This window comes from Chelonia mydas, chromosome 6, assembly GCF_015237465.2.
Source record: "Chelonia mydas isolate rCheMyd1 chromosome 6, rCheMyd1.pri.v2, whole genome shotgun sequence".
In the NCBI taxonomy this organism is placed as follows: domain Eukaryota; kingdom Metazoa; phylum Chordata; order Testudines; family Cheloniidae; genus Chelonia; species Chelonia mydas.
This window is the reverse complement of record NC_051246.2, coordinates 11,186,618-11,211,991: the sequence shown is the minus strand read 5'-3', so window position 1 is coordinate 11,211,991 and position 25,374 is coordinate 11,186,618. Positions and strand designations below refer to the sequence as shown.

Genomic DNA, 25,374 nt, shown 5'->3' with positions numbered 1-25,374 from the left:
TGCTTTCCCCTGCCCTGAAGCGCATGAATACCAAGATGAGAGCAGCCCTGACAGTTGAGAAGCGAGTGGCGATAGCCCTGTGGAAGCTTGCAACGCCAGACAGCTACTGGTCAGTTGGGAATCAATTTGGAGTGGGCAAATCTACTGTGGGGGCTGCTGTGATGCAAGTAGCCCACGCAATCAAAGATCTGCTGATATCAAGGGTAGTGACCCTGGGAAATGTGCAGGTCATAGTGGATGGCTTTGCTGCAATGGAATTCCCTAACTGTGGTGGGGCCATATCCCTATCTTGGCACCGGAGCACCAAGCCGCCGAGTACATAAACCACAAGGGGTACTTTTCAATAGTGCTGCAAGCTCTGGTGGATCACAAGGGATGTTTCACCAACATCAACATGGGATGGCCGGGAAAGGTACATGACACTCGCATCTTCAGGAACTCTGGTCTGTTTCAAAAGCTGCAGACTTTATTCCCAGACCAGAAAATAAGTGTTGGGGATGTTGAAATGCCTATAGTTATCCTTGGGGACCCAGCCTACCCCTTAATGCCATGGCTCATGAAGCCATACACAGGCAGCCTAGACAGTAGTCAGGAGCTGTTCAGCTACAGGCTGAGCAAGTGCAGAATGGTGGTAGAATGTGCATTTGGACGTTTAAAGGGGCGCTGGTGCAGTTTACTGACTCGCTTAGACCTCAGTAAAACCAATATTCCCACTGTTATTACTGCTTGCTGTGCGCTCCACAATATCTGTGAGAGTAAGGGGGAGATGTTTATGGCGGGGTGGGAGGTTGAGGCAAATGGTCTGGCTGCTGGTTACGCACAGCCAGACACCAGGGAGGTTAGAAGAGCACAGGAGGGTGCGGTACGCATCAGAGAAGCTTTGAAAACCAGTTTCATGACTGGACAGGCTACAGTGTGAAAGTTCTGTTTGTTTCTCGATGAAACCCCTGCCCCTTGGTTCACTCTACTTCCCTGTAAGCTAACCACCCTCCACTCCTCCCTTCGATTACCGCTTACAGAGGCAATAAAGTCATTGTTGCTTCACATTCATGCATTCTTTATTCATTCATCACACAAATAAGGGGATGACTACCAAGGTAGCCCAAGAGGGGTGGTGGAGGAGGGAAGGAAAATGCCACACAGCACTTTAAAAGTTTACAACTTTTATTGAATGCCAGCCTTCTGTTGCTTGGGCAATCCTCTGTGGTGGAGTGGCTGGTTGGCCGGAGGCCCCCCCACCACATTCTTGGGCGTCTGGGTGAGGAGGCTATGGAGCTTGGGGAGGAGGGTAGTTGGTTACACAGGGGCTGTAGCGGCGGTCTGTGCTCCAGCTGCCTTTGCTGCAGCTCAACCATACGCTGGAGCATATTGGTTTGATCCTCCAGCAGCCTCAGCGTTGAATCCTGCCTCCTCTCATCACGCTGCCGCCACATTTGAGCTTCAGCCCTCTCTTCAGCCCGCCACTTACTCTCTTCAGCCCGCCAACTCTCCTCCCGGTCATTTTGTGCTTTCCTGCACTCTGACATTATTTGCCTCCACGCATTCGTCTGTGCTCTGTCAGTGTGGGAGGACAGCATGAGCTCAGAGAACATTTCATCACGAGTGCATTTTTTTCTCTTTCTAATCTTCACTAGCCTCTGGGAAGGAGAAGATCCTGTGATCCTTGAAACACATGCAGCTGGTGGATTAAAAAAAAGGGACAGCAGTATTTAAAAAGACACATTTTATAAAACAATGGCTACACTCTTTCAGGGTAAACCTTGCTGTTAACATTACATACATAGCACATGTGCTTTCATAACAAGGTCGCATTTTGCTCCCCCCACCGCGTGGCTACCCCCTCAACCCTTCCCACTCCCCGTGGCTAACAGTGGGGAACATTTCTGTTCAGCCACAGGCAAACAGCCCAGCAGGAATGGGCACCTCTGAGTGTCCCCTGAAGAAAAGCACCCTATTTCAACCAGGTGACCATGAATGATATCTCACTCTCCTGAGGATAACACAGAGATAAAGAACGGATGTAGTTTGAACGCCAGCAAACATATACTGCAATGCTTTGTTGTACAATGATTCCCGAGTACGTGCTACTGGCCTGGAGTGGTAAAGTGTCCTACCTTGGAGGACGCAATAAGGCTGCCCTCCCCAGAAACCTTTTGAAAAGGCTTTGGGAGTACATCCAGGAGAGCCGCGAATGCCAGGGCAAATTAATCCTTTCACATGCTTGCTTTTAAACCATGTATAGTATTTTAAAAGGTACACTCACCGGAGGTCCCTTCTGCGCCTGCTGGGTCCAGGAGGCAGCCTCGAGTGGGTTTGGGGGGTACTGGCTCCAGGTCCAGGGTGAGAAACAATTCCTGGCTGTCGGGAAAACCGGTTTCTCCGCTTGCTTGCTGTGAGCTATCATCTTCTTCGTCCCCAAAACCTGCTTCCGTGTTGCCTCCATCTCCATTGAAGGAGTCAAACAACACGGCTGGGGTAGCGGTGGCTGAACCCCCTAAAATGGCGTGCAGCTCATCATAGAAGCGGCATGTTTGGAGCTCTGACCTGGAGCGGCCATTTGCCTCTCTGGTTTTCTGGTAGGCTTGCCTCAGCTCCTTAAGTTTCACGTGGCACTGCTTCGGGTCCCTGTTATGGCCTCTGTCCTTCATGCCCTGGGAGATTTTGACAAAGGTTTTGGCATTTCGAAAACTGGAACGGAGTTCTGATAGCACGGATTCCTCTCCCCATACAGCGATCAGATCCCGTACCTCCCGTTCGGTCCATGCTGGAGCTCTTTTGCGATTCTGGGACTCCATCATGGTCACCTCTGCTGATGAGCTCTGCATGGTCACCTGCAGCTTGCCACGCTGGCCAAACAGGAAATGAGATTCAAAAGTTCGCGGTTCTTTTCCTGTCTACCTGGCCAGTGCATCTGAGTTGAGAGTGCTGTCCAGAGCGGTCACAATGGAGCACTCTGGGATAGCTCCCGGAGGCCAATACCGTCGAATTGTGTCCACAGTACCCCAAATTCGACCCGGCAAGGCCGATTTAAGCGCTAATCCAGTTGTCAGGGGTGGAGTAAGGAAATCGATTTTAAGAGCCCTTTAAGTCGATAAAAAGGGCTTTATTGTGTGGACGGGTGCAGGTTTACATCGATTTAACGCTGCTAAATTCGACCTAAACTCCTAGTGTAGACCAGGGCTAAGGCAGGCACTGGCAATGGCTTGGAGGAGAGGTGCACATCTGTGAGAGGGAAGATATCGTATCTCATAGTGATATGTCTGAACCTCTTCCATAAACTCAAGGCTGGTGTGTAGGAAGGCACCTCTTCTACAGAAGAAACAGGGCCCCTTTCATTCCTTAGGTCTGTTTGCAACTGAGATAAAGCCCCCAATTATAATTTCCACCTGGCTTCTTGCTGACCAAGCTTATCTTAGCAAAAAACAAGGTTGTCTTTTGTTTGTTCTGCTTCTTAGCTAATATTGTTCACTATTTGCTCGGCCTCTGTTGTCTTGACCAAACTCTGGATTTTGGGCCTGTAAAAAGAGCTGACACAGTCTATATATCAGGTTGTAACATAAACAGCATATGGATTTTAGCCCTTCAATTTTGATCACACACCTCTGCTTAACTATATGTTTTGCCAGACCCAGCTTCCTCAGCCCTCAGTTTTTCTCATTGAGCTGTACCCATGTGGGTTTACCAGTGTCCACAGTGAGCAGAACTTTCATAAGGACCAGGGAAACCCCCCACAGATTTATCTCCTTCCTCATTCAGACATTGTATAGCCATGTCTCCAGTACCGCCCCATGTCACCAGTCACTGTGTGTGATCCTGGCCTCAGCTCAATAAAGTTCCACAGCCACCAGATACCCGATCCGTTCTGACAAATCCCTCCCCCAGCGCCCATCCTGCCACTTGCAAACATCATTTCTCCAGCCCTGGCTCAGTGAGCACTTAACCCCTGGGAACCTGCAGCCTTCTTTTTCCCTCTGCTCCCATCTACGTGCTATTCCACTACCTGGTCACCACCACCTCTCCCCAGGCTTGTTTCCCTTCTACCTTGGACGTGCTCCCCAGACAGCTGGTCCTATTCTCCCCCTGCAAACCTGATCTGCTCCTGCTTTCCCTGCTCCCCTTGACATTCTTTTCCTCAAGGTGACCTCTGTTCCTTGAGGTTAACTCCAGTTTCTTTATCTGCTCCGAGCTTAATGGCCCCCCAGTAGTCACAGAGCCACCTGCAGCTTCTCTGGCTACAGCCACGGGGCCAATTGCCAGAGGCCAGCCTTAGACAGCTGCACCTACTAGCTGCGGGAGGGGTGGCAATTCCAAGGCTGAGCATGCTTGAACCTTGCAACGGCAGCACGAGGGACTCTCAATCCGCAGCGCTGGCCTTAGGCAGCTGTAGACTCTGCAGTTAGGTGCTTCCCTATTCCAGGCCAAGGCTTTAAGTACCTGAGATGCACATCACATGCAGAAGGGGCCCCCAATTCCTATGCACCCAACAGCTAACATATAGTAGTGAAGAAGGTGCAGCCTGGATGATTTCTGAGGCTGGGGCGCCAGGAGATTCGCCATCCCTGAGCAGCAGCTCTGCAACAAGCTCACACCACCCCCCCTCCACTGTGGGATCGGTACCCTATGAAGACAGTGGAGTTACCCCATGTTTCCACCCAAAGCCTGCTGAAGTCAGTGGGAGTCTTTTCAATGTCTTTAATGGGCTGTGTATAGAATTAGTTCCTTTGCTTCTAGACTCCAGGAGTACAGTGCATTCAAAAACTATGCTGCACTGGTTTACTATTGTAAGCAGGAGGGACTCACATAACCTAGTAAATAATCAACTCCTCCTGCAGCACTTACCTTTTTCTGAGAGGCCTCCCGCCCAATTACTAAATGTAAACCTGCTTCGCTTACAGCGTTTGAAACTATCAGGTGGTATGGTTACAAAAGCAAGGCACTTCTGAATTCAGTAGGAATTTTGGATGGGCATAGAACGCAGGACTGGTTCCTGCATGGTTACAGAACTGCAGTAAAGTGGAACAATTTTCAGTTTGTGTGATTAGAGGATATCTGGATCCATATTGTAAGACTGTCCCACATAATGAGGAAAAGTTGAGGTGCCTTTGATGTTCTTTTGTTTCACTCTTAGTTTCTGTGGGGAACTTGCCAATGCAATATTGACTGTCATCTTCTTTTTAAACAAACAAAACTAAAATAAAAAAGGGCAATGGTTGTTGAAAATAGCAATTCCAGTCCTAGTTAACATTGGGAAGATGCCAGCATTTGTTGCTCAATTTTATCCTACTTTTTCTTCAGTAAATTACGGTGGATCAATATTTGATTTGGGAGAAATGAAGTAACAGAGAGCGGCCCAAATGGAACTTGAGTGCTCCTGAACTTTAAGGGTGTTCAAATCTGGAAGGCAGGTGCGAGATTCCCTTTCGGGATATGAGATAAATCTGGAAAGGAAAAGCCAATTTCTGCTTCTATGTCTCAGAAGTGGAAATTGAGTCACATCCTCCTATGTGCCTGGTACTGTACCTAAAGCTGCCCAGGTCCTCTAGTAGAGCCTTCCCTCTCTTACTTCTCATTTTAACTTCTCCTAGTGGGGTCCACATACCTCCTTTACTAGGCTTCAGATAGAGGCACATTCTCCATTCATTCCACCCAATTCCTTCTTTGGGAGCTGCCAGCCAAGGAAGTCTTCTGAGGGTGATGTCTGGGTCAAAGTCTTCTACTCCTTGTGCATACATGTGCCCCATTCACAGTACCACCCCCTTCTACCAGCCCTCTCCCCATTCACAACAAGCAGGTGCATCAGGTCTGTCATAAATATAAAGGGAAGGGTAAACACCTTTAAAATCCCTCCTGGCCAGAGGAAAAATCCTTTCACCTGTAAAGTGTTAAGAAGCTAGGATAACCTCACTGGCACCTGACCACGATGACCAATGAGGAGACAAGATACTTTCAAAGCTGGAGGGGGGAAGAAACAAAGGGTCTGTGTCTGTCTGTGTGATGTTTTTGCCGGGGACAGAACAGGAATGCAGTCTTAGAACTTAGTAAGTAATCTAGCTAGGTATGCGTTAGATTCTGTTTTCTTTAAATGGCTGAGAAAATAAGCTGGGCTGAATGGAATGTAGATTCCTGTTTTTGTGTCTTTTTGTAACTTAAGGTTTTGCCTAGAGGGATTCTCTATGTTTTGAATCTAATTACCCTGTAAGGTGTCACCATCCTGATTTTACAGAGGTTATTCTTTTACCTTTTCTTTAATTAAAATTCTTCTTTTAAAAAACTGAATGCTTTTTTCATTGCTCTTAAGATCCAATGGTTTGGGTCTGTGGTCACCTATGCAAATTGGTGAGGATTTTTATCAACCCTTCCCCAGAAAAGGGGGGGTCAGATTTGGGAGGATTTTTGGGGGAAAGACGTTTCCAAACGAACTCTTTCCCAGTAACTGGTGTTAGACGTTTGGTGCTGGCAGCGAAAGTCCAAGGGCAAAAGGTAAAATAGTTTGTACTTTGGGGAAGTTTTAACCTAAGCTGGTAAAAGTAAGCTTAGGAGGTTTTCATGCAGGTCCCCACATCTGTACCCTAGAGTTCTGAGTGGGGAAGGAACCTTGACAAGGTCTCACCAGCCTTGGCATCTTCCCCCCTCCATCCCCTGTTGATAGCAGCCAAGGGAATGCTGGGAAATGTAGTTCCTTCCCTGCTCCAGGGCTGATTCTCCAGGGAGGAAGCTGGCCAAAGAACTACTCCATCCCTTCCATGAGGCCCCGCCCCTTCCCACCTCTTCCCTGCTCCCATTCCAACCCCTTCCCTGAAATCCCCACCCCAACTCTGCCCCCTCCCTGCCTCCAGGGGGTGCAGGAGGCATGTGGGGTGTGGCGGGGGCTCAGGTAGGGAGTTGCGATGCAGGAGGCGTGCAGGGTGTGGCAGGGGGCTCAGGGTACAGGAGGGGTTCGGGGGATGGCAGGGGGCTCAGGACAGTGGGTTTGGCTGCAGGGGGGAACCCGCAGCCCCCCTTCCTCCCCGCATTTACCTAGAGCGGCTCCAGCCCAGCGTGCACTGGGGGCAGGGCAGGCTCCCTGCCTACCTGCCCTGCCCCCCCACCTTTGCTCTTTCTTTCCAGGCACCGCCCCTAGCAGCTCCCATTGACCAGGAACGGGGAACCGCAGCCAATGGGAGCTTCGGGGGAGGTACCTGGAGGAGAGGCCAGGGAAACACACAGACCCTGGTGCCCCCTCCCCCAGGTTCTGGCCGAGGGCAGGGCAGGGAGCCTGCCCTGCCCCCGGTGCGCACCGGGCTAGAGCCACTCTAGGTAAACGCTGTGGGGGGGGGCCCCCACAGGGAGCTTGCGGGCCGCAGAAAATAACCCCGCGGGCCACGAGTTTGAGACCCCTGAATTAAAGTGACCTGCTTAAAGTGGAAACAGGACAGATTGTTTTGCAGGAGGGAGCCGTCCCTGTGTGCTCAGCACGGCCTGCCAGGGGCCTGTCCCAGTGCTTCCCACAAGGAAGGGAGAACAGGATGGTTGGACAAGAATGGTGTAACAGCGTTTGTTGCTCCTGACAAACGGTGCTGCTCCCATGAAAAGAAATGAGCATGTTGATAAATTGGAGAATTGGACTGAAAGCAACAAGATGAAATTCAATAAAGACAAGTGCAAAATACTTTCCTTAGGAAGAAAAAATCAAATGTACAAATACAGAATTGGGAATAACTGGTGTGGTTATAGTGCTGCTGAGAAGGATCTGGGGGTCATACTGGATCATAACTTGAATATGAGCCAGCCACGTGATGCAGATGTGAAAAAGGCTAATATCGTTCTGGGGTGTATGAACAGGAGTGTTGTATGTACGACATAGGATGTAATTGTCCCGCTCTGCTCAGCCCTAGTGAGCCCTCACCCAGAGTTCTGTGTCCAGTTTTGGGCACCGCACAAAGAAAGATGTTGACAAATTGGAAAGAGTCCAGGGGACAACAACAGAAACGATAAAAGGTTCAGAAAACCTGGCCTACGAGGAAAGTTTTAAAAAAAAACAGACGTTTAATCTTGAGAAAATAGGCAAACTGGAGATCACCTCAGCTCCGACAAGGACTCGGCCAGGTGAGCAATCATTCAAAACCCCACACAGGAGCTCTTCTGTAGTTCCAAAATGGAAACACCCTTTGCTCCGCACAAGGACACAGTCTTATCCAGTCCTTCCCTAAGGACTGGAGCCTTCTGTGGACCAGAGGTCCTGTCCATTTGCTGGATAAGAAAGGAGGCCTTGAGTCAGTTTAAACTCAGGCTATTTAACCAAAAGTCCTTTCTTTCTCGGTTGATCCTAGGAGAATCGAGTTTGAACCAGTATATGCCAGTCTTTCCAGGTGGTCGGCCTCCTAGGAGGAGTTACAATGTGACTAATCAGCCCCTGCTCTTCTGAGTGGTTCCCCTGCCCCTCTGGAAGTGCATACAATCTGAAGCACCCTGGAGCACCCATGATAAAAAAATGAAGGGGTGTTCAGCACCCACCGGAGCCAGCTCCTCCCCCTGCCACCCACCAGCATCTCCCGCCCACCAGCAGCCCTGCCAATCAACTCCTCCCCCTAGGACTGGGCGCGCTCGGGGGAAGGGGGCGGAACTGGTTGGCAAGAGCTGGGGCAGGGGTGGGGACTTGGGGGAAGGGGTGGAGTGGGGGCGGGGCCTGTGGTGGAGCAGGGGTTGAGCACCCCCAGGGCAAAGAGGAAGCCGGTACCTGCGCCAACAACCTTGAATTGTTTTTTGCCATTGTGACCGGGGGTGCCCGGGGCAGCCCTCACTGGAAATGCCAAGGGCAGGGCAGGCTGCAGAAGGGAGAGCAGATACTCCCAAGACTGGTGGGTAACACTGAAGTTAAACCTCCCAACCAGTCACAAACTGTGCTTCTGATCCCCCGCACTGGTTATCACGAAGCAAAAAAAAAGAAATCACACAGCCCCTTTATTGCATTCCAGCATCTGGCTCCCAGTCAGCACCTAGGTCTGGTACAGTGAGAAGTTATTTAAAACTCTGCTCACATATACAAAATGTTCTTCTGACCCCAAAGGGTGAGCCACGTCACCAGGTCAGTATAGGTTTGGATCTTACTCAAAATACCATACTGCCAGGCAATCCTTTAGTATCTAAAACTAAAGGTTTATTATAAAGAGAAAAGAAAGAACAAGAAGAGAGATGTTAAATGGTAAAACAGTCACATACATACAAAGACTTCAGAATCCATATATCAGGTTCTTAGCAGTACTGGTGAGTTTGCTGGCTCTGGTGGATCATTCAATCCTTGTTCAGAGCTTCAGTTTGTAGCAAGGTTCCTCCAGAGGTAAGAAGCAGGGACTGAAGACAAAATGAACAAGATGCAGCTGCCTTTTATAGTCTCTTGCCATGCAGCCTGTGCTTCCTTTGTTCCAAACACAAGCTGCCCAGCACATGGCTTGAAAGCCCAGTTCCGTTCATAGGCATGGCATATCTGGTATAATTCATTGCCATTCTACACTATTGATATTCATAATATCCTCAAGTGTCCCCTACATTCCATGCAGCGTCACACCCCCCACACAAAATGGATGCGGAAAGGGGTGTTCCTAGACACTGCTGAATGCATCACACGAATTTTCCATTCTTGGTCCTATATTATTACACTTCTGGTTTACATCACAAGCATTAGTGTAAAAAAGAACTAGTTTATCAAAATCATGTCTGACTAAATCAGGCTCTTTATATACAGCTACCTTCGCTTTCTGAAAGTCTTCTCATCCGATGTTACTTTAATATAGACATTAATGCTCTCAAGGATGTAATTACCTTGGCATTTAGCCATGACAGCAATGTGGTAGTGTGCCTCAGTTTCCCTTTCTGTATAGCAGACTAGATTTGTAAAGGTTTCTCTGCTGTGCCAAACTTTACAATTACTTACAGGTACCAGTTGTAACATTTCACTATTCTACAGCTCTCTAGCATACAGCGTGTTTTTAGGTATTATCCCCAATATGTTTACAGGCTTTTTATCAAAGTCATACACATTGTACCATTTTACCAGGGTTGACGTCAAAATCAAATACATTAGAAGGCTAAACCTTAACAGTAGCACCAAATTTGTTACAAGTCAGTGTTTATAAGTATCTTGGTCATAGCATGCCTCTTGTCTCACTGAATCCCTTGCCTGGCCAGGTGTGTCCTCAGTGCTACCAGCTATGGGCAAATCTTCCCTGTCCCTTGTTAGCCAGGTAGATTGTATCAGACACCAGCTTTCAAATTCTCATCTGCTACCGATTTCAAGGCTGGACACTCATTCTTCCCCTCAGCAGGATTGGGTCCTCCCCTTTCTCCTAGAAGGTTGAAAACTGAACCTCCCTGCTCACAGGGATCCTTTTGCTGGCTAGGTGTGTTCACCAACTGCAGCCCCTCTGTGCTATCAACATCAACACAGACACCCTCCTGCATGCTTGCTTCTGGATCCACCACCAGCTTAGAGACTGGACTCTGCTTTAAAGATACCAAACAAATCCAAAGTGTCTCAGGGTGAGAGTTTGCCTGCTCTCCCCTGCATCCTTGTGGGTTCAGTCATAAGGCTGTTCTGCACTGAAAAACCAGTAACCCAATCTTTCCTCAGACCCCGAGGCACAGGCTGCTTACTCAAAGAACCAGCATGGGGAACATGCTGGCCAAGCCCAGCCACTTGGCTACAGGGCTGTTCAATTTCTCTAACAATTCCCCGGCCCCAGCCCCCAATCTGAAACCTCCTCTAGGCTATCCACTCTGGATCTTTCTAAAGCAAAGTCAGTGGATGTAGACACCTCAGAAAGACGCGGGCAGTTAGGAACTGAAACCAGTCTCCCAAACATATATAGTGATTCACCCCCAGTGAACTCACGCAAATCACTTTTACACCCATCAGTGGCAGCAAACTGTTTGGGAAAACTACCATGAGGAACCTTCTCCCTAGGAGCTTCTCTAAGCAACAACCCCGTTTTTTTCTGCTCTACAGAAGCGTTGCTCTGTGGAGCCACAACAAACTCCTTCTGAGTTTCACTTACACCCAGAATCATCCCTGGAACATTAAGAGGATTTTCACATAACCCCCTTTCCAGCAAATGGCTACATTCCATGGTGAAAGCTGGGTTGGAGGCACCCTCCCTCTGCAGCTTTCCTCACTGGCAGTATGCAGGTTACCACACACAACCTTGGGAACACTTCCTTGTGGGGTTTCGGTTAAGTCCAGAACCACCTCTGGGAAAACTGAAATATCCTCAGCCATCACAGGCTGTTATACCCAGATGATATCCTGGTGCTTGCTAAAACATCTGAACAGGAACTGAAACCTTTTGGTGTGTGAGAGAACACACAGATACTGAGGTCACAGCGAGAGGCAGGCAGAGAAAGAGGCAGAAAAGCCAAGCAGGAGGCTGTAAGTACAGCGTGGCCTTGGACAAGGCTAGACAGAGCTTTTGGGTCTAGTGTTGGCTGAAGAGTCTCGGGGGCTGGACGCTAAGAAACGGCTCCTTTTGTTCTTGGGTCTTTCTGCGTTCAGAGACACAGGACTTGGTACATTCTTTATAAGTAAATGAAGCTGCATCAAAGAAATACCAACTATCCCCAATTTCTGCTTCTAAATGGATCATCCCCAGAGCCCCAAATTTTGACAGCCGCTCAGGTCGAAAAGGGGCAACGTCCTCTTAAATCACTGCACAGACTGTCACACTCCCCAGGACAGGGGTTGTTCAATCTCACCCAACCGTCCCCCTGTGCAGAATGTTCCTTGCGGCCAGCGGGTGTTCACAGACTCCTGCCCCCTTGCAATGAGAGCTCCCTCTGTGTCTGAAGGGGATGGTAAGATGTGCCAGTCAGAGACAGGGCCACAGAGGCCCGTTGGGCCGGGGAAACAGGGAGACACTGGCCAGGGGCTGCTGCTGAGTGCTTTGGGGACTGGTTTCTCTGTGTATCTGGGAGTCACTCTCTTTTCTGAAACACCACTCTCCTGACTGCCCGCTCCCACACAGGATCCCAGATCTGTCCCTCCCATGCTACCCCTGACCATTTCATACCAGCGTCACGCTCTGGGCAGGCCCTGTGACTCCAAGGGATGTTTGCAGAGAACACTTACAACTAGCAGAAACCACGAGTCTCAGCCCCAAAAGGTGCCGAGAGACAACGCCCCCCTACTCCTTGCTGCTGGGGATCAGGGCTGCGCCCTACAGACATCTCAGTGTTAGTAACATTAAGTGCCCCTTCCTCCTCCAGAAACTGAGACTCAAGTTCTTCAGAAAAAGAGCCATTGTAACAGGAAACAGCTCTCTGACCCCTGTAATGCATCGATCCCTCATCCCTCCCCTTCCCTGTGATCAGTGCAGTGAGGGGCACGGATGGGGCACCGCAGCCTTTTGGTTACTCAGGAGGAGGAAACTCCTCTTCAGTCTCTGCCAGAAATGTTGCCCATTTTTCACTGTCCATAATAAAACAATCCCTTCCAGCCGAGAGGCGCTGAGTGAATGGCCTGGCAGAAACCAGGGCCTCCAAAGTGCAGCCCTGACTCCTGTCATCTCCTCTGTCCAGCTGCAGCCCATAACGCTCACGGGGATGTTTAGGTGGCTGCTCGGTTCACACTCCCATCCTGGGGGCTACACAAACCATTCTAATAAAACTCTCACCTAGTACCTGGTTAACGGGGAGGTGGGAGGAAGGGTCTCCCTTCTGTGCACTGGCTGTGGGGAGAAGGGCGAGGTGAGAGCGGGCAGAGGTTCCCCCCCATCAAACTCAAGGGTCAGGAGTCCCCGCCCCATGGGTTCGCTGGTGTTTAGCAAGAGACAACGAGTGAGCAAAGCGCTTCTCACACTGAGTGCAGGGATAGGGTCGCTCTCCCGTGTGGATTCTCAGGTGCGTGGTGAGGCCTGACAACTGGGTGAATCTTTTCCCGCACTCAGTGCAGCAATGGGGTCTCTCCCCAGTGTGGATCCTCTGGTGGCTAGCAAGATGATGCAGACGGACAAAGCCTTTCCCACAGTCAGCGCAGCGATGGAGTTTCTCCCCCGTGTGGACTCGCTGGTGTCTAGTGAGATTTTCCAGACAACTGAATGTTTTCCCGCACTCGGCGCAGTGATGAGGGGTCCCCCCACGATGGACTCTCTGGTGTCTCCGGAGACTTTGAAGGAGACTGAAACTTTTCCCACACTCAGCGCAGCGATGGGGTCGCTCCCCAGTGTGTGTTGTCTGGTGTCTAATGAGATGTTCTTGTAGGTTGAATCTTTTCCCACACTCATGGCACAAGAAGGGTCTCTCTCCGCTGTGGATTCTCAGGTGTCTAGTAAGACTTGATGTAAGTTTGAAGCCTTTCCCACACTGGGTACAGCGATGGGGCCGCTTTTCTGAGTGGATTCTCTGGTGTCTTTTAAGGGTGGACGAATACATAAAGCACTTCCCGCACTCAGCGCAGGCATAGGGTCTCTCTCCTGAGTGGATTCTCTTGTGCATGGTAAGAGCTGATATTTGGAAGAATCTTTTCCCACACTCGGCACAGCAATAGGGTCTCTCGCCAGTGTGGATTCTCTGGTGGGCAATGAGATGGGATGCCCGGTTGAATATTTTCCCACACTCAGAACAGGGATGGGCTCTCTCCTTTCTGTGGATTTTCCCATGTGCTTTGAATGCTTTCTTTCTCCTGAAGCTCTCCCCACACTCGCTACATTGATAGAGATTCTGTCTCCTATGAACCGTCCAGTGATGGCTTATCAGGTCTCTCTGCACCTTGAATTCTTCCCTGCACACACGGCAGGTAAATAGGCTCTTTCTGGGCTCAGATTGACCCTCTGCAGGAGGCTTTAGATGTGGCCTGGATCTCCTCTGATGGCTTTTTGGGGTTGCTGGCTCCTTCCTGGTCAGGTTCTTCCTCTGCTTTTGTGGCCTGCACTGTCTCTTCTGGTGCCTTCCTCGCTCAGATTTCTTAGAATGGTTCTTCCCTGATGTCCCTGGGAAAGGCCTGAGTGGCTTCAGGTTGCCAGGCCCTTCCTCAGGAGTCTGCCCCTCAGCTCTGTTCTGGTTCCTCGCCCCTGGTTGGTGCAGAAGAGAATCCAGATGTTATTTTCTGTGCTGCTGACAAAGGGAAACCACTAATATTCCTAGCAGGGGGATGAGCCTGAGTCAGCCCCATGCCCCTCCCCTCCCCTCCGAGCAGGGCTGGCCCTCGGCACTTGAGTGCAAGAAGCCAAACTCCCAGGAGGCCCAGTGCTGGGGAAGGAGGAGAAGGTCAATGTCCCATAGACCCTGCTAATAGTCCCCCAAGTCAATGAACATAAGACTCAGCCCCCATGATTCTCTCCCTACTCTGAGGCCCATCTCACTGGGGAGAACAGCATCACCACACACCAGCACTGACACCGCTCTCCCGAGGGACACACACAGAACACTCACACTGTGATGGGATCTGAATGGCTCCATGTTCTATGGAAAATGTGGGAGGGGGAAGAGACTGGGGGAATCTGCGTAAGGGGAGAGATGGGGTTTCTAGGGGGATGTCAGGGTGAGGAGCTGTAGCACTTCTCATGTTTGGGCTTCAATCCCTATTGTAACGCTCTGTGAGGGGAGAGTTTCCAGCTGATGGATGACTCCTGAAATGAGCTCTCTGGCTCCCACTGGTGGAAAGGGCAGAGCTGGTTCCCTACCTGCTCCAAGGGAAGAGCTTTGTGTGAGGAAGAAGCCCAAGGAGCTTTCAATTGCCGACCAGTCCCAGGTCTCCTCTGCATCTGGAAAATCTGCACCAAGACAAAAGGTCTTTGGTTGCCAGCACATGGACCAAATGAATATCACTGAGAGAAGCCCTTTCCCCACCATCATAAATGATGCACAAGATGGGAGGTTATTTGGGGCTTGATTTTCAATTTGTATTGTGGTAGCACAACTGAGTTTGTGGCTGCATAGCCCCAGGCGCTGCACAGAGAGATTGTCCTGATGTTGAAGAGCTTATACACTAAATACACAAAGGGAACCTGAGCCAAAGCAGTAACTTGCTGTTTTAATAACTGGGCCCATAAATTTACCCTAATTGGCTGTTTAATTGTAAAAACTGTGAGAAAGGTTATACAGTGTTACAATATCCTACAACAATAAATGTCGATGGGCAAAGGTGCAAAATATAAAAAAGAAGATGGAATTAGTCCAAACACAAAAGGCCTATCATGCAATTCAAGGACAGTGTTAAAATTATGGCTGGTAAACAAGAGAAGTGTGGAACTGGAAATTAATGAACCAAAATGAATGTGTCAGAATTTAGGCCTAACTAGAGGAAAACTCAATGAAGGGCTGGGCTATTTTGCCCATTACTTCCTTTCTTGGTTTTTCAAAAGAAAACACTTGGGAGGGAAATAAAGGAGGGGAACTGAATGCAACCCTTGAAAGACGCAGCAACAGCAGGTGCGTGCCAACAACTGCTGCAGGGAGCGATATCATCATGTTGCCACCCTGAACTTCTTTTGGGACCCCAGATCTTCTTCATCCTTATCCTAAGAAATGTGCTAACAAGACTGGACCAGAGAGAGGGAGCTGGAGTATACAGCCACCATTACCAGTTCTGGCTAACTCCCCCAAATCACCTGGAATGTGAGACTTTGTCCCCTTCTCCCCCAAGCACCGTGAGTTCTTTTCGTTCCTCAGCTTATTTCTTCTCTTTCCTATTCTTCTCCCTTTGCTTTATATTAAATAAGAGTCTGGCTTAGCTGGACAAAACTGCCATAGTTTGCAACATTGCTGTAAGCCTGTGATCAAAGAGGCAGCAAAAAGCACTGCCCAGAACAGCCCAACGCTGGTACACGTTTGCCAGGTAGGCCTCCAATTGGCTGATCAGACCATGTGCTATGCCTGTGTGTCTCCAACCAGGATGCAGCTCCAGCCCATTTCAGCTAACTGCTTCTCTCCTCCCCAAAAGGACAGTTATTACCATCTTTAATATCATCGAAAAGACTTTCAAACAGAGGCTTTTTGTCTAAAGACTCTCTCCAGCTAAAGGGCAAGGAAACAAGGGACACTGTCAAAATAAAAGTCACACCTAATACTTGACATTTCAGATGCCTTAACTCTTTTCCTTTCTTTTTCTGTATCATTAATAAAAGGTTAGAAAGAATGCGTCATGGTGTTTTCCATGATACTAAACAGGCGAGTCTCTGTATTCCAAATCCCAAAACTTATTTAACCCTCTATAATACTGGCCATGACAGTGTCACATTAACGCCTTTGTCTCTCTGGGCCCATGTAGTCTATATGAATTAATACAACATTGTCCAAAGTCTGCCCACAGCTCAGTGGCAGAGTGAGGAATAGAGTCCAGGTCTCCTCACTCCCACAAGATGATGTTGCCTCCCAAGCAGTCCGGGGGAGTAATAAGGAAATCCCTTATTAATGTCAACTGAGAGCCCACAAAAGCGATGGAACGATGTTGGGTCTCTACAAAACTGGGCCTGATGTGGGAAGGGAGATTCCCAAGTGCTGCTCGGCCAATGATTCCGACAGCCAGGGCGGGGTGACAAACACTCTGGTGGACAGGATTAGAATTCAAAATGATCTTTACAAGGTGGAGAATTGGTCCGAAATCAACAAGATGAAATTCAAGTACAAAAGTAGCTCGCTTAGGAAGAAAATATCAGATGCACAACTAGAAAATGGGGGATCACTGGCTTGGCAGCAGTACAGCAGAAAAGAACGTGGTGGTTATAGTGGATCATGAATTGAAGGAGAGCCGACAATGTGATACCGTTGCAAAAAAGCCTAACAACATTAGACTAAAACACTAACATTCTGGGACAGAGGTGGGCAAACTGCAGCCCGCAGGACCGTTCTGCCCGGCCCTTGAGCTCCCGGTTGGGGAGGCTAGCCCCCAGCCCTTCCCCCGCTGTCCCCTGCTGCCGGGCAGTGCAGGCGGCGTGGCTGCGAGCTCTTGCTGCTCTGAGCAGCATGATAAGGGAGCAGGGAGTGGGGGCGGGGGGGTGTTGGATAAGGGATAAGAGGTTCGCAAGGGCAGTCACGGGACAGGGAGCGGTTAGATGGGGCAGGGCGGTCAGGGGACTGGGGGCTGGATAGGGGGTAGAGTCCTGGGGTGGGGGGGTCCCGGGAGGGGCCGGTCAGGGGACAAGAAGCAAGGGGGGTTGGATGGGTCAGGGATTCTGAGGGGGGCAGTGAGGGGGCAGGAAGTGGGAGGGGGTGGATAGGGGGTGAGGGCCAGGCTGTTTAGGGAGGCACAGCCTTCCCTACCCAGCCCTCCATACAGTTTCGCACCCCAATGTGGCCCTCGGACCAAAAAGTTTGCCCACCCCTGTTCTGGGATGTATTGTCACTTTGGCCAAAATGCAACAGGATTTCAGCTGCCTTCAAGCTACTCATTTGATCCCTGCACATCACTTTAACTCCTTCCTCACCTGGGCGGGTGCTACTCAGGATGTCCCCATCTCCATCTTCTGTGGGATACTGGACACACAGCTCTTCCCCTTGCTCTATGCTGGAGATCACCACTGGCTTGCGGGTTTGGATTCCTGCTTAGAGAAAAGCATCACCGCCCGTTAGATCTAAGCTAAGCACTTCTAGCCACGGAACTGCTGCACTTTCCGCAGCTCCCTATGCAAGGTGCCAATTAGGCAATGAGCTAATCTACGGATCTGCATTTGTTTTCCATGGAAACATGAACTGCAGCTTATGGTCAATAGTGCCTGCACATGGCAGTGGCGAGATATCTACACTGCAATTTTAGCCCCGCAGCCTGAGCCCCATGTCCAGAGCCAACTGACCCAGGTCAACCACAGCCGTGCCGTGGGTCTTTTATTCCAGCACAGATGAACCCAGTCTGTCTTTCACCTTAACTGTGGTGTTGGCTGGCCTTTCATCCCGTAGCCTGCAGAACACATGGCCCTTTTCTGCTTGTGTGCTCTGTCTGGGGAACTTCAAGAGCCAGAATTCTCTTGCCTTAAACTTTGGAGCCCTAGTGACCATGGGTGGAAGTGCCTCCCCTTGAAGATATGCAGTGTAGTTATAGCCCTATCAGTTCAAGGATATTGGAGAGACCAGGTGGGTGAGGTAATATCTTTATTGGACCAACTTCTGTTGGTGAGAGAGAGAAGCTTTCCTTTCCCAGACCTGAAGAAGAGCTCTGGGTGACTCAAAAGCTTCTTTCTCACACTCACCTTGTCTCCCCCTGAAAGGGCTGCTCTGCTCCATTAAACACACCTCTATCCATCCACACCCATGCACCCCTCCTTCCAACCCCATAGACACCTCTCCACCCAACCACTCATACCACTGCTCCATCTCAGTTACTGTGTCTCTGTGCAGCTCCCAGTGCACTGGGGCCCTGATCTCACAGACACAGCTCCTCACCTAACGAGACCAGAGTCTGGTAATTTTCCCACATGACATGTCTGTAAAGCTGCCTTTGCTGCTCGCCCAGCAGCGCCCACTCCGCTGGGGAGAAATACATGGCCACATCCTCAAACGTCACCGACATCTGAAAGGACAAACAACTCAACTCAGCATGGCAAAGTTTACACACTGGTAGAGGAATAGCTGTTGCAGGTGAGGCAGACGTACAGTGGTCCACGCAACTGGGAGGGCCCTGAGGGGTTTGAAAGTTCGTACCATTATTATAGGTGCAGGTTTGCCACAGTGTGAAAAAAGTAACGGACAGTCCTTTCCTCTGACTTTTTTTCTGTCTGTGACTCACCCCACAGTGAGCCCAGCCCCTGGCTGTGGGTGTTGTATTCTGGCACAAAGGGTTACAGCACTGCTGAGGGTTAGTCCTCCTGACCCTCTGTCATGATGCGACAAGCAGGCCAAACTTCAGTGAGTGTTGCTGCAACCCAGAGCACCAGGTCACAGCCCCACTTACATTTAGCCTGCACACCCGACCCTCTGTCACCAGGCTGGGGGGCTGGGCAGACCAAACCTGAGTAGCACTGCGGCCCCTCCAGCCATGATGCAATGCCCAGAGCAGGGCACCGGGCCCAGCCCCTCAAGACCCTGCTGGAGCCACTGCTGCGCGGTGAGAGTGGGGAACTGGACTCAGCCGTACACAACACAGGAGCTGCTGGAGCTGCACTGTGGGGTGAGCACAGGGTGGGTTCGCTCTCCAGTCGCTCCCCCCCTGGGCTTGCCCTCTCTATGGGGTGGGAATTAGGGTTACAGTGTTGTAGCCTTGTCGGTCCCAGGATATTACAAAGACAAGGTGGGGGAGGGAATATCTCTTGCTGGACCAACTTCTGTTGATGAAAGAGAGAAGTGCTTGAGCTACACAGAGCAGGGTCCCAAAGCCCAGGCTCCAGCAGGAGCCCAAATGTCTGCACTGCCATTAAACTGCCCCTAGGCTGAGCCCCATCAGCTGGCACAGCCCGGCTGCAGGTTTTAGTTGCCGTCTGCACAGACCCTGGGAGCCCCAGCCAGAGAGCTGCAGCTCCAGCAGGAGCAGCCCCGGCTGGCAGCGCTGGAGGTCCCGGGTTGAATCCCCAGCACGCTGCCCGATGGGGCGCTCACAGAAGGAACCTTCCCCCCGCGGTACCCACGGACCCCGCGCAGCCTCCCCCCGCACCTCCCATCGCCGGTGTGTGCAGCGGCCCCAGCCCGGCGCCGAGCCCGGTGTCCCGAGCGGGCCGGTCCCAGCCCCCGCGGCACAGGCCAGAGGAACCGACCGAACGGACCCGCCCCCGCAGCAGCCTCCCCCCGGGCAGCGATTCGCAGCCTCCGCGGCCGCTTCCCTCCCCCCGCGGCCGCCTCTGGCTGCGCCGCCCCGGGCCCCGCTCACCGCCCCGCGCGCCGGGGCTGCAGCCTGCAGAGGGGGCTCGCTCCCGCACGCGCCGCTCGGGCCGCGCTCGGCCCCCGGGTCTCCGCGGCGGGCACGAGACGGTCCCTCCCTTCGGCCCCCCCCCCTCGCGCAGTCATTCCTGGGCCTGTCTAGGCTGTGGAGGACCCCGAGCTCTGTGGGTTTAACCCTTAATCATCTCGGTCGGGGAAGCGAGTTGCCCGGGGAGCCACTAGGGGAGACGGGGTGAAATCGGTTCCCTGTGGGTTGGTGGCTCCCATCCCTTGTGCAAAGGCGGGTATCGCACCAATGTTACAGTGGGGGGGGGTGGACACCCTGTGTAGGATGGAAACCACTTCAACCCGGGGGTGCTGCCGCACCTGCACTCCCAGCACCCTGAGTTCCAGCCCCCGGTGCAAAGAACATTTCTTAGTAATTCATCAGGGTGAGAGACGCCTTTTCAAACATTTCACCAGAATAAATATGGGTTGAGATTCATGACAGTGTCTATTAGCAAATTAATACATTATTTAATAATTATTCAAATCTGGATCTGGAATCAGAGTGGCTGTGAGTGATAAAACACGTTTTCTGGGCAGCCTAAGCGCCGCTGTGGTGAGACAAGAATATGCCATTCCTGGAGCTAACACTCCCCGTGTCTGGGCTACATTCTGCCAAATATCATACCCCTGTTTCAGGTCTCTATCTGATTTGACAGTAGTGATACCACATGCATGAGAAAAAAAATCAGCCCAAAGCAATAGTCAACCAAATTGTTGCAGATCCAGAGGTAATGTTTTCACAGAAATTATATGGACAATTACAGTTTAAGAAATCTATAGGACTAGCCCTGCTTGGTTCTTAGACAAATTAAGAACAGGGGAAATGGCTACATTTAGCAGAACTTGTTGCATTGTTGTATACATATCAAAAAAATTATTAGTGTCACATCTTTTGCTTGGTGCACAACAAAAATTATATGAAGAAACTAGACAGGCACTGTTGGCCCCCCCCCCCCCCAAAAAAACCATGTTTATTATTTATATACAAACATACAAGACCTTAGCTTATTGCACACTGTGGTCAGACTGATTTCAGATGGCTTCTAAAACACAGATCACAGTAAGTACCACCAGGGGGCTCACAAACAACTTAAAGGGATAATACAACCCTATTCCCACACACGCACACTACAACTAGTGAAATCAGTCTTTAATGTTGCTGTGAGCGTTGCAAATAGTATTGTGTCTTGGTACACTTTACTTTTCAAGTTACTTGGCGAAGTCTTCACCTGTGCTGGAATATCTCCACTTCCTTTCCTTTTAAATTCCAGGATTCCATCACAGAAATGCCAACTCTCCGTTTGATCAAGTTTTTGGAAACATATAAAACGGTTCCCAGTGTTGTATATCATCCGAACAGTTTTGTCCTTGTAATGACAGCACCTTGGCTTTAATAAATGCTAAGGTTTATTCAAATCACTTTGATGTTCTCTACTGAACTAAACAATATTTGGAACACTATTTTTAATATTAATCTTATATCCAAGTTACATGGAAAAGAGATAAAGAGAGGGCAGATGAAGGATTTATCTGGCCTAGGACCATTTCTTTCTCTGAACAGTCAATGCATGTATCTGAAAAGAGACAGTACTGTACAGTACTTTAATATAACACTCCAAATGCATTTTGTTTTCTCTCAACTTACTTGCCATCATGCACAGAAATTGCTGGTGGAAATAGACGAGGGTCATATTTTAGAATTTTTCTGTGATTGGACTTAACCTCCAGTGTAATGCAAAAGATGTGTGGTTCACCATTAATGAGATGACATTTACTCAATTGATATATGTTGCACTTGTTAATTTTGATTCTGAAATTGTAAAATAAGTAAAAAACCTGCTAGCTATTATACCACAGATATTTTAACTAACCAATTCCTGCTTTTGTTAAAACAACGAGGGGTCCGGTGGCACCTTAAAGACTAACCGATTTATTTGGGCCTAAGCTTTCGTGGGTAAAAAACCCCGTGCATCTGAAGAAGTGGGGTCAATCATCTATATCATCTGCATAACACAGGCCATGAAATTTCAATGAATTACCCCTGTATGGAGTCCGATAACTTGTGTTTGTCTAAAGCATCTTCGTGTCCCAACTGGTTTTGAAGACATCAGAAGCTGGAGAATCCATCACTTCCCTTAGGAGTTTGTCCCAATGGTTAATCACCTTCACTGTAGAAAATTTGTCCTTATTTCCAGTTTGAATTAGTCTTTCTTCAGCTTCCAGCCTTGGGTCTTTTTCTGCCTTTCTAGGATGAGCATTTCGGCAGGGAGAAAGTGGGTATTCAGGCACTTCCCCTGGATACAAATGTTTATTAGCCAAGGCCTTGGAAGTCTACTTTATGTGGGAGCCATTTCCACCCCACACCTCCTCCACACAGGTGAGAATGGTCCTTCCCCAGCCCAGAGTGGTGGTTGGTAATTAGGGGCGGGGGCGGGGTTGTGCAGTTTGAAAGTAGAGGGTGAATTGCCCAGAGAACCATCTGGGCCTGTATTGGCTCCATCCCACAATCCAAACCCCAGATGCCCTTTGCCCTTCACTGTGGCATTAGCCCCTGGGAGCAGCAGCTGCAGGGGGCAAGAGGGGAAAATGGGCTCAGGAGGATCAAACAGCTCCTGAATGTCTAAGGTTCCCAGTGAATGTTCCCTGAGGGGCCACAACAGGCTGCCCCGGCCTCAGCCCCTGAGAGGTCACTGCCCCCCTGTAGCCTATGAGGCTGATCACACTCCACAGGGATCTGTGAGATCACCCCCATTTCCTTTCCTGCCCATTTTCACCATTTATGGCCAGGCAGCCCTACCCCATCTTGGTGGAGGGGCACCCCAGCTGAAGCTCCAGGGGCAGAGGGCACTGTGACTGCAGCTCAGGTTCCTAATTATTCTGTCTGAAGAATAAATAAAAAGGACCATAATGATAAACTGACCCTGGAGCCCATGCTGATCACTCAGCAACTGTCACGTGAGCCCAGATACAGACCAGAAGAGTCTGTCTGCTTGGGAAATTGCCAAAGCTGGTCAAGGGGAAGGATGGGGATGGCACTTAAGGGGTGGGAGGGGAGCAGGGGTTCAGGTTGTCTCCACTGTCTTGCATGAGAATTTCAGCTTCCATTACAAAAGGTAAGGTTCTAGCCCTCAGGGTAGCAGAGAAAACCTTCAAAACTTGAAACCAGTGCACCCTAACAGCTCAGACACCTAAAGCAAGTAAAAACCTCCAACTTCTATTATTTTAGAAAAATCTCATGAGTTTTAACCATTTGGGGCTGGCAAACTGTTTCCCTAACATGTACCCCTGAGGCAGTTCATTCTTAGGACAGCTCAGAGTCACTGAGAGGAGAGAGATAACAATAACTCTTATCTGCTTCAGGGTTTCATAGTAAGTGAGCTGAGATGTCAGATAACCAGATTCTACTTCCAATCAATAAATAAATAATAATAATTATAAATAAATAAATAAATAAATAATAAATTGGTTGAGTCAGTATAATTGTGACTTTACCCACGGTTCCATCTGGAATGTTGAACAGCTGTGTCCCATCTGGACTCCAACCAGGGGTGCCTTTTACACTGCTTAGCTGTGAAAGCAACCACTCCTGGTTTGCTCTCACAGCCTCCAGCATGTAAATTACTCCCAGCAACATGATATGAGGCCTATAGCCAGTGACTCCTGAATTACACCGCAGAGTAACACCAGCAAATTCCTAGTCCCAGAAATGTACATCACGTCCTGTCCAGCCTTCTCCTGGACAACACAAGCTCATATAAAGGCCGTCATTTTATTAATAGGAAATGATAGGCACAAATCCTGTTATCTCAAATGTTTCAATCCAAACACACTGGCTTCGATGAAACAATAAAACAAGTTAATTAACTACAGAAAAAAAAATTAAGTGATTACAAGTCATGAGGGATAAAAGTCAGATTGGTCATGGGCAATAAAGTAAAATTCATCGAAGCCCATGACCTGTCTCTGATTTTTACTAAAAATATCCATGATAAAATGGGAAGGGACTGGGCAGCTGCAGGGTGGATGGGAGCTCTTGGGCCCCCACCACTGGTGGGGGCTCAGGGCTCCAGGGTACCCCTGCCACCACAGCAGTGGGGAGCTGTGGGGGTCCGCATGCCCTCCATGGTGGGCAGGGAGCTGCGGCGATCCTCCTGTCCCCCGCAGCAGCTGGGAGCTGTGGGATACCCTCACTGCCCATGGCAGCGGAGAGCTTGGGGGCCTGCTGCCTCAGTCAGCGGAGGTAGCTCACAGCTCCCTGGAGCTGCAGGAGGCGGCAGGACCCTGCAGCTCCCAGCCGCCAGGGCTGAAGTCACAGAGGTCTTTGGAAGTCACAGATTCCGTGACTTCCGTGACCTCCATGACAAAACCGTAGCCTTAGTTATAAGAAAATAAAAGGTAAAACACAACTAATATCTAACTTAACAAGCTAAATGGATTCAAAGCAAAAGTCTCTCTCACCATATGCTGTATTAGTCTTACTAGCGGGAATCCTTTCAGCCAGGAACCCTCCCCAACTGCAGTGTTACTTTCCTTGTCTTTCAGGTGTCACTGATGCCATGAGCAGAGAGAAAGAGAGGAATATTTTGGGGTGCTTCTTCCCCTTTCTTATAGTTTATTCTCTGGTGCAAGAATCATCTCCAGCTGAGTTTCAGGAGACATGAGGTCCGTCTGTCTGGGAACCTTAAGCTGTTCCTTTGTTAAAATGCAGATTTCTCACCCACACCCTTTTTCCTACCAAAGAACATCCACTTAACCAGGTGATAGTCCATTTGATTTTGCTGACATCTGGCTGAGGGGTCAGTCTGCCTTTTTGTCTCTGAGGAACTGGTCTGTGGGTTTTCTCCAGAAATGCGACCATGTCTAAGTAACATCATACAGTAGAATCATATTGCTTTACATACAGTGTTGCCACACACATATTTTAACAGGACAATGATGTTCAGCTGATTATGGGTTTTCAAATGATACCTTGTACAAAAAATATCATAATCCTGATAAGGCGTGAACATAGAGGTACAGACTGTCACAGTAATACAGAAAGGTCAGTATATACCCAATCTGGAGAACTGTCTTGCAGCAGTTACATCTTCACTCTGTTCCGAACTATGAACTCAGTTTTGCTCATATTTTCCTCATTTAGAAGAGAGAAAATTCCAGATTCCACAGACCTTACACACCTTTTCTTATCTAATTATGCACACAACAGTTTAGCTGGCAGTAGACCATAGCACACAAGGTGCATAAAACCAAAGAAATATTAGCACTAACTGTACCTAGCACACAGTTCATATTTGTCAAACCTGAACAGAGCATACATCTTGCGTCTGACAGATTCTGCATATACAATTGTCATAAATATAAAGGGAAGGGTAACCACCTTTCTGTATACAGTGCTATAAAATCCCTCCTGGCCAAAGGCAAAGTTCTTTTACCTGTAAAGGGTTAAGAAGCTCAGGTAACCTGGCTAGCACCTGACCCAAAATGACCAATGAGGGGACAAGATACTTTCAAATCTGAAGGGGGGGAAAAGGCTTTTGTCTGTCTGTGTGATACCTT

At 49.5% G+C, this 25,374-nt stretch overlaps 1 protein-coding gene across 1 annotated transcript; it reads right to left on the bottom strand.

The window, feature by feature from the left end:
* Positions 1-11,453: 11,453 nt before the first annotated feature.
* On the bottom strand, positions 11,454-19,676 carry LOC102935565 (zinc finger protein 586). Its single transcript, XM_043549224.1, has 5 exons — positions 19,521-19,676; positions 18,343-18,469; positions 17,391-17,504; positions 14,649-14,738; positions 11,454-14,036 (listed from the first exon to the last, which is right to left on the bottom strand). The coding sequence occupies exons 1-5, from the start codon at positions 19,551-19,553 to the stop codon at positions 12,748-12,750; spliced, it is 1,653 nt and encodes a 550-aa protein (XP_043405159.1). The 5' UTR covers positions 19,554-19,676; the 3' UTR covers positions 11,454-12,747.
* Positions 19,677-25,374: the final 5,698 nt, after the last annotated feature.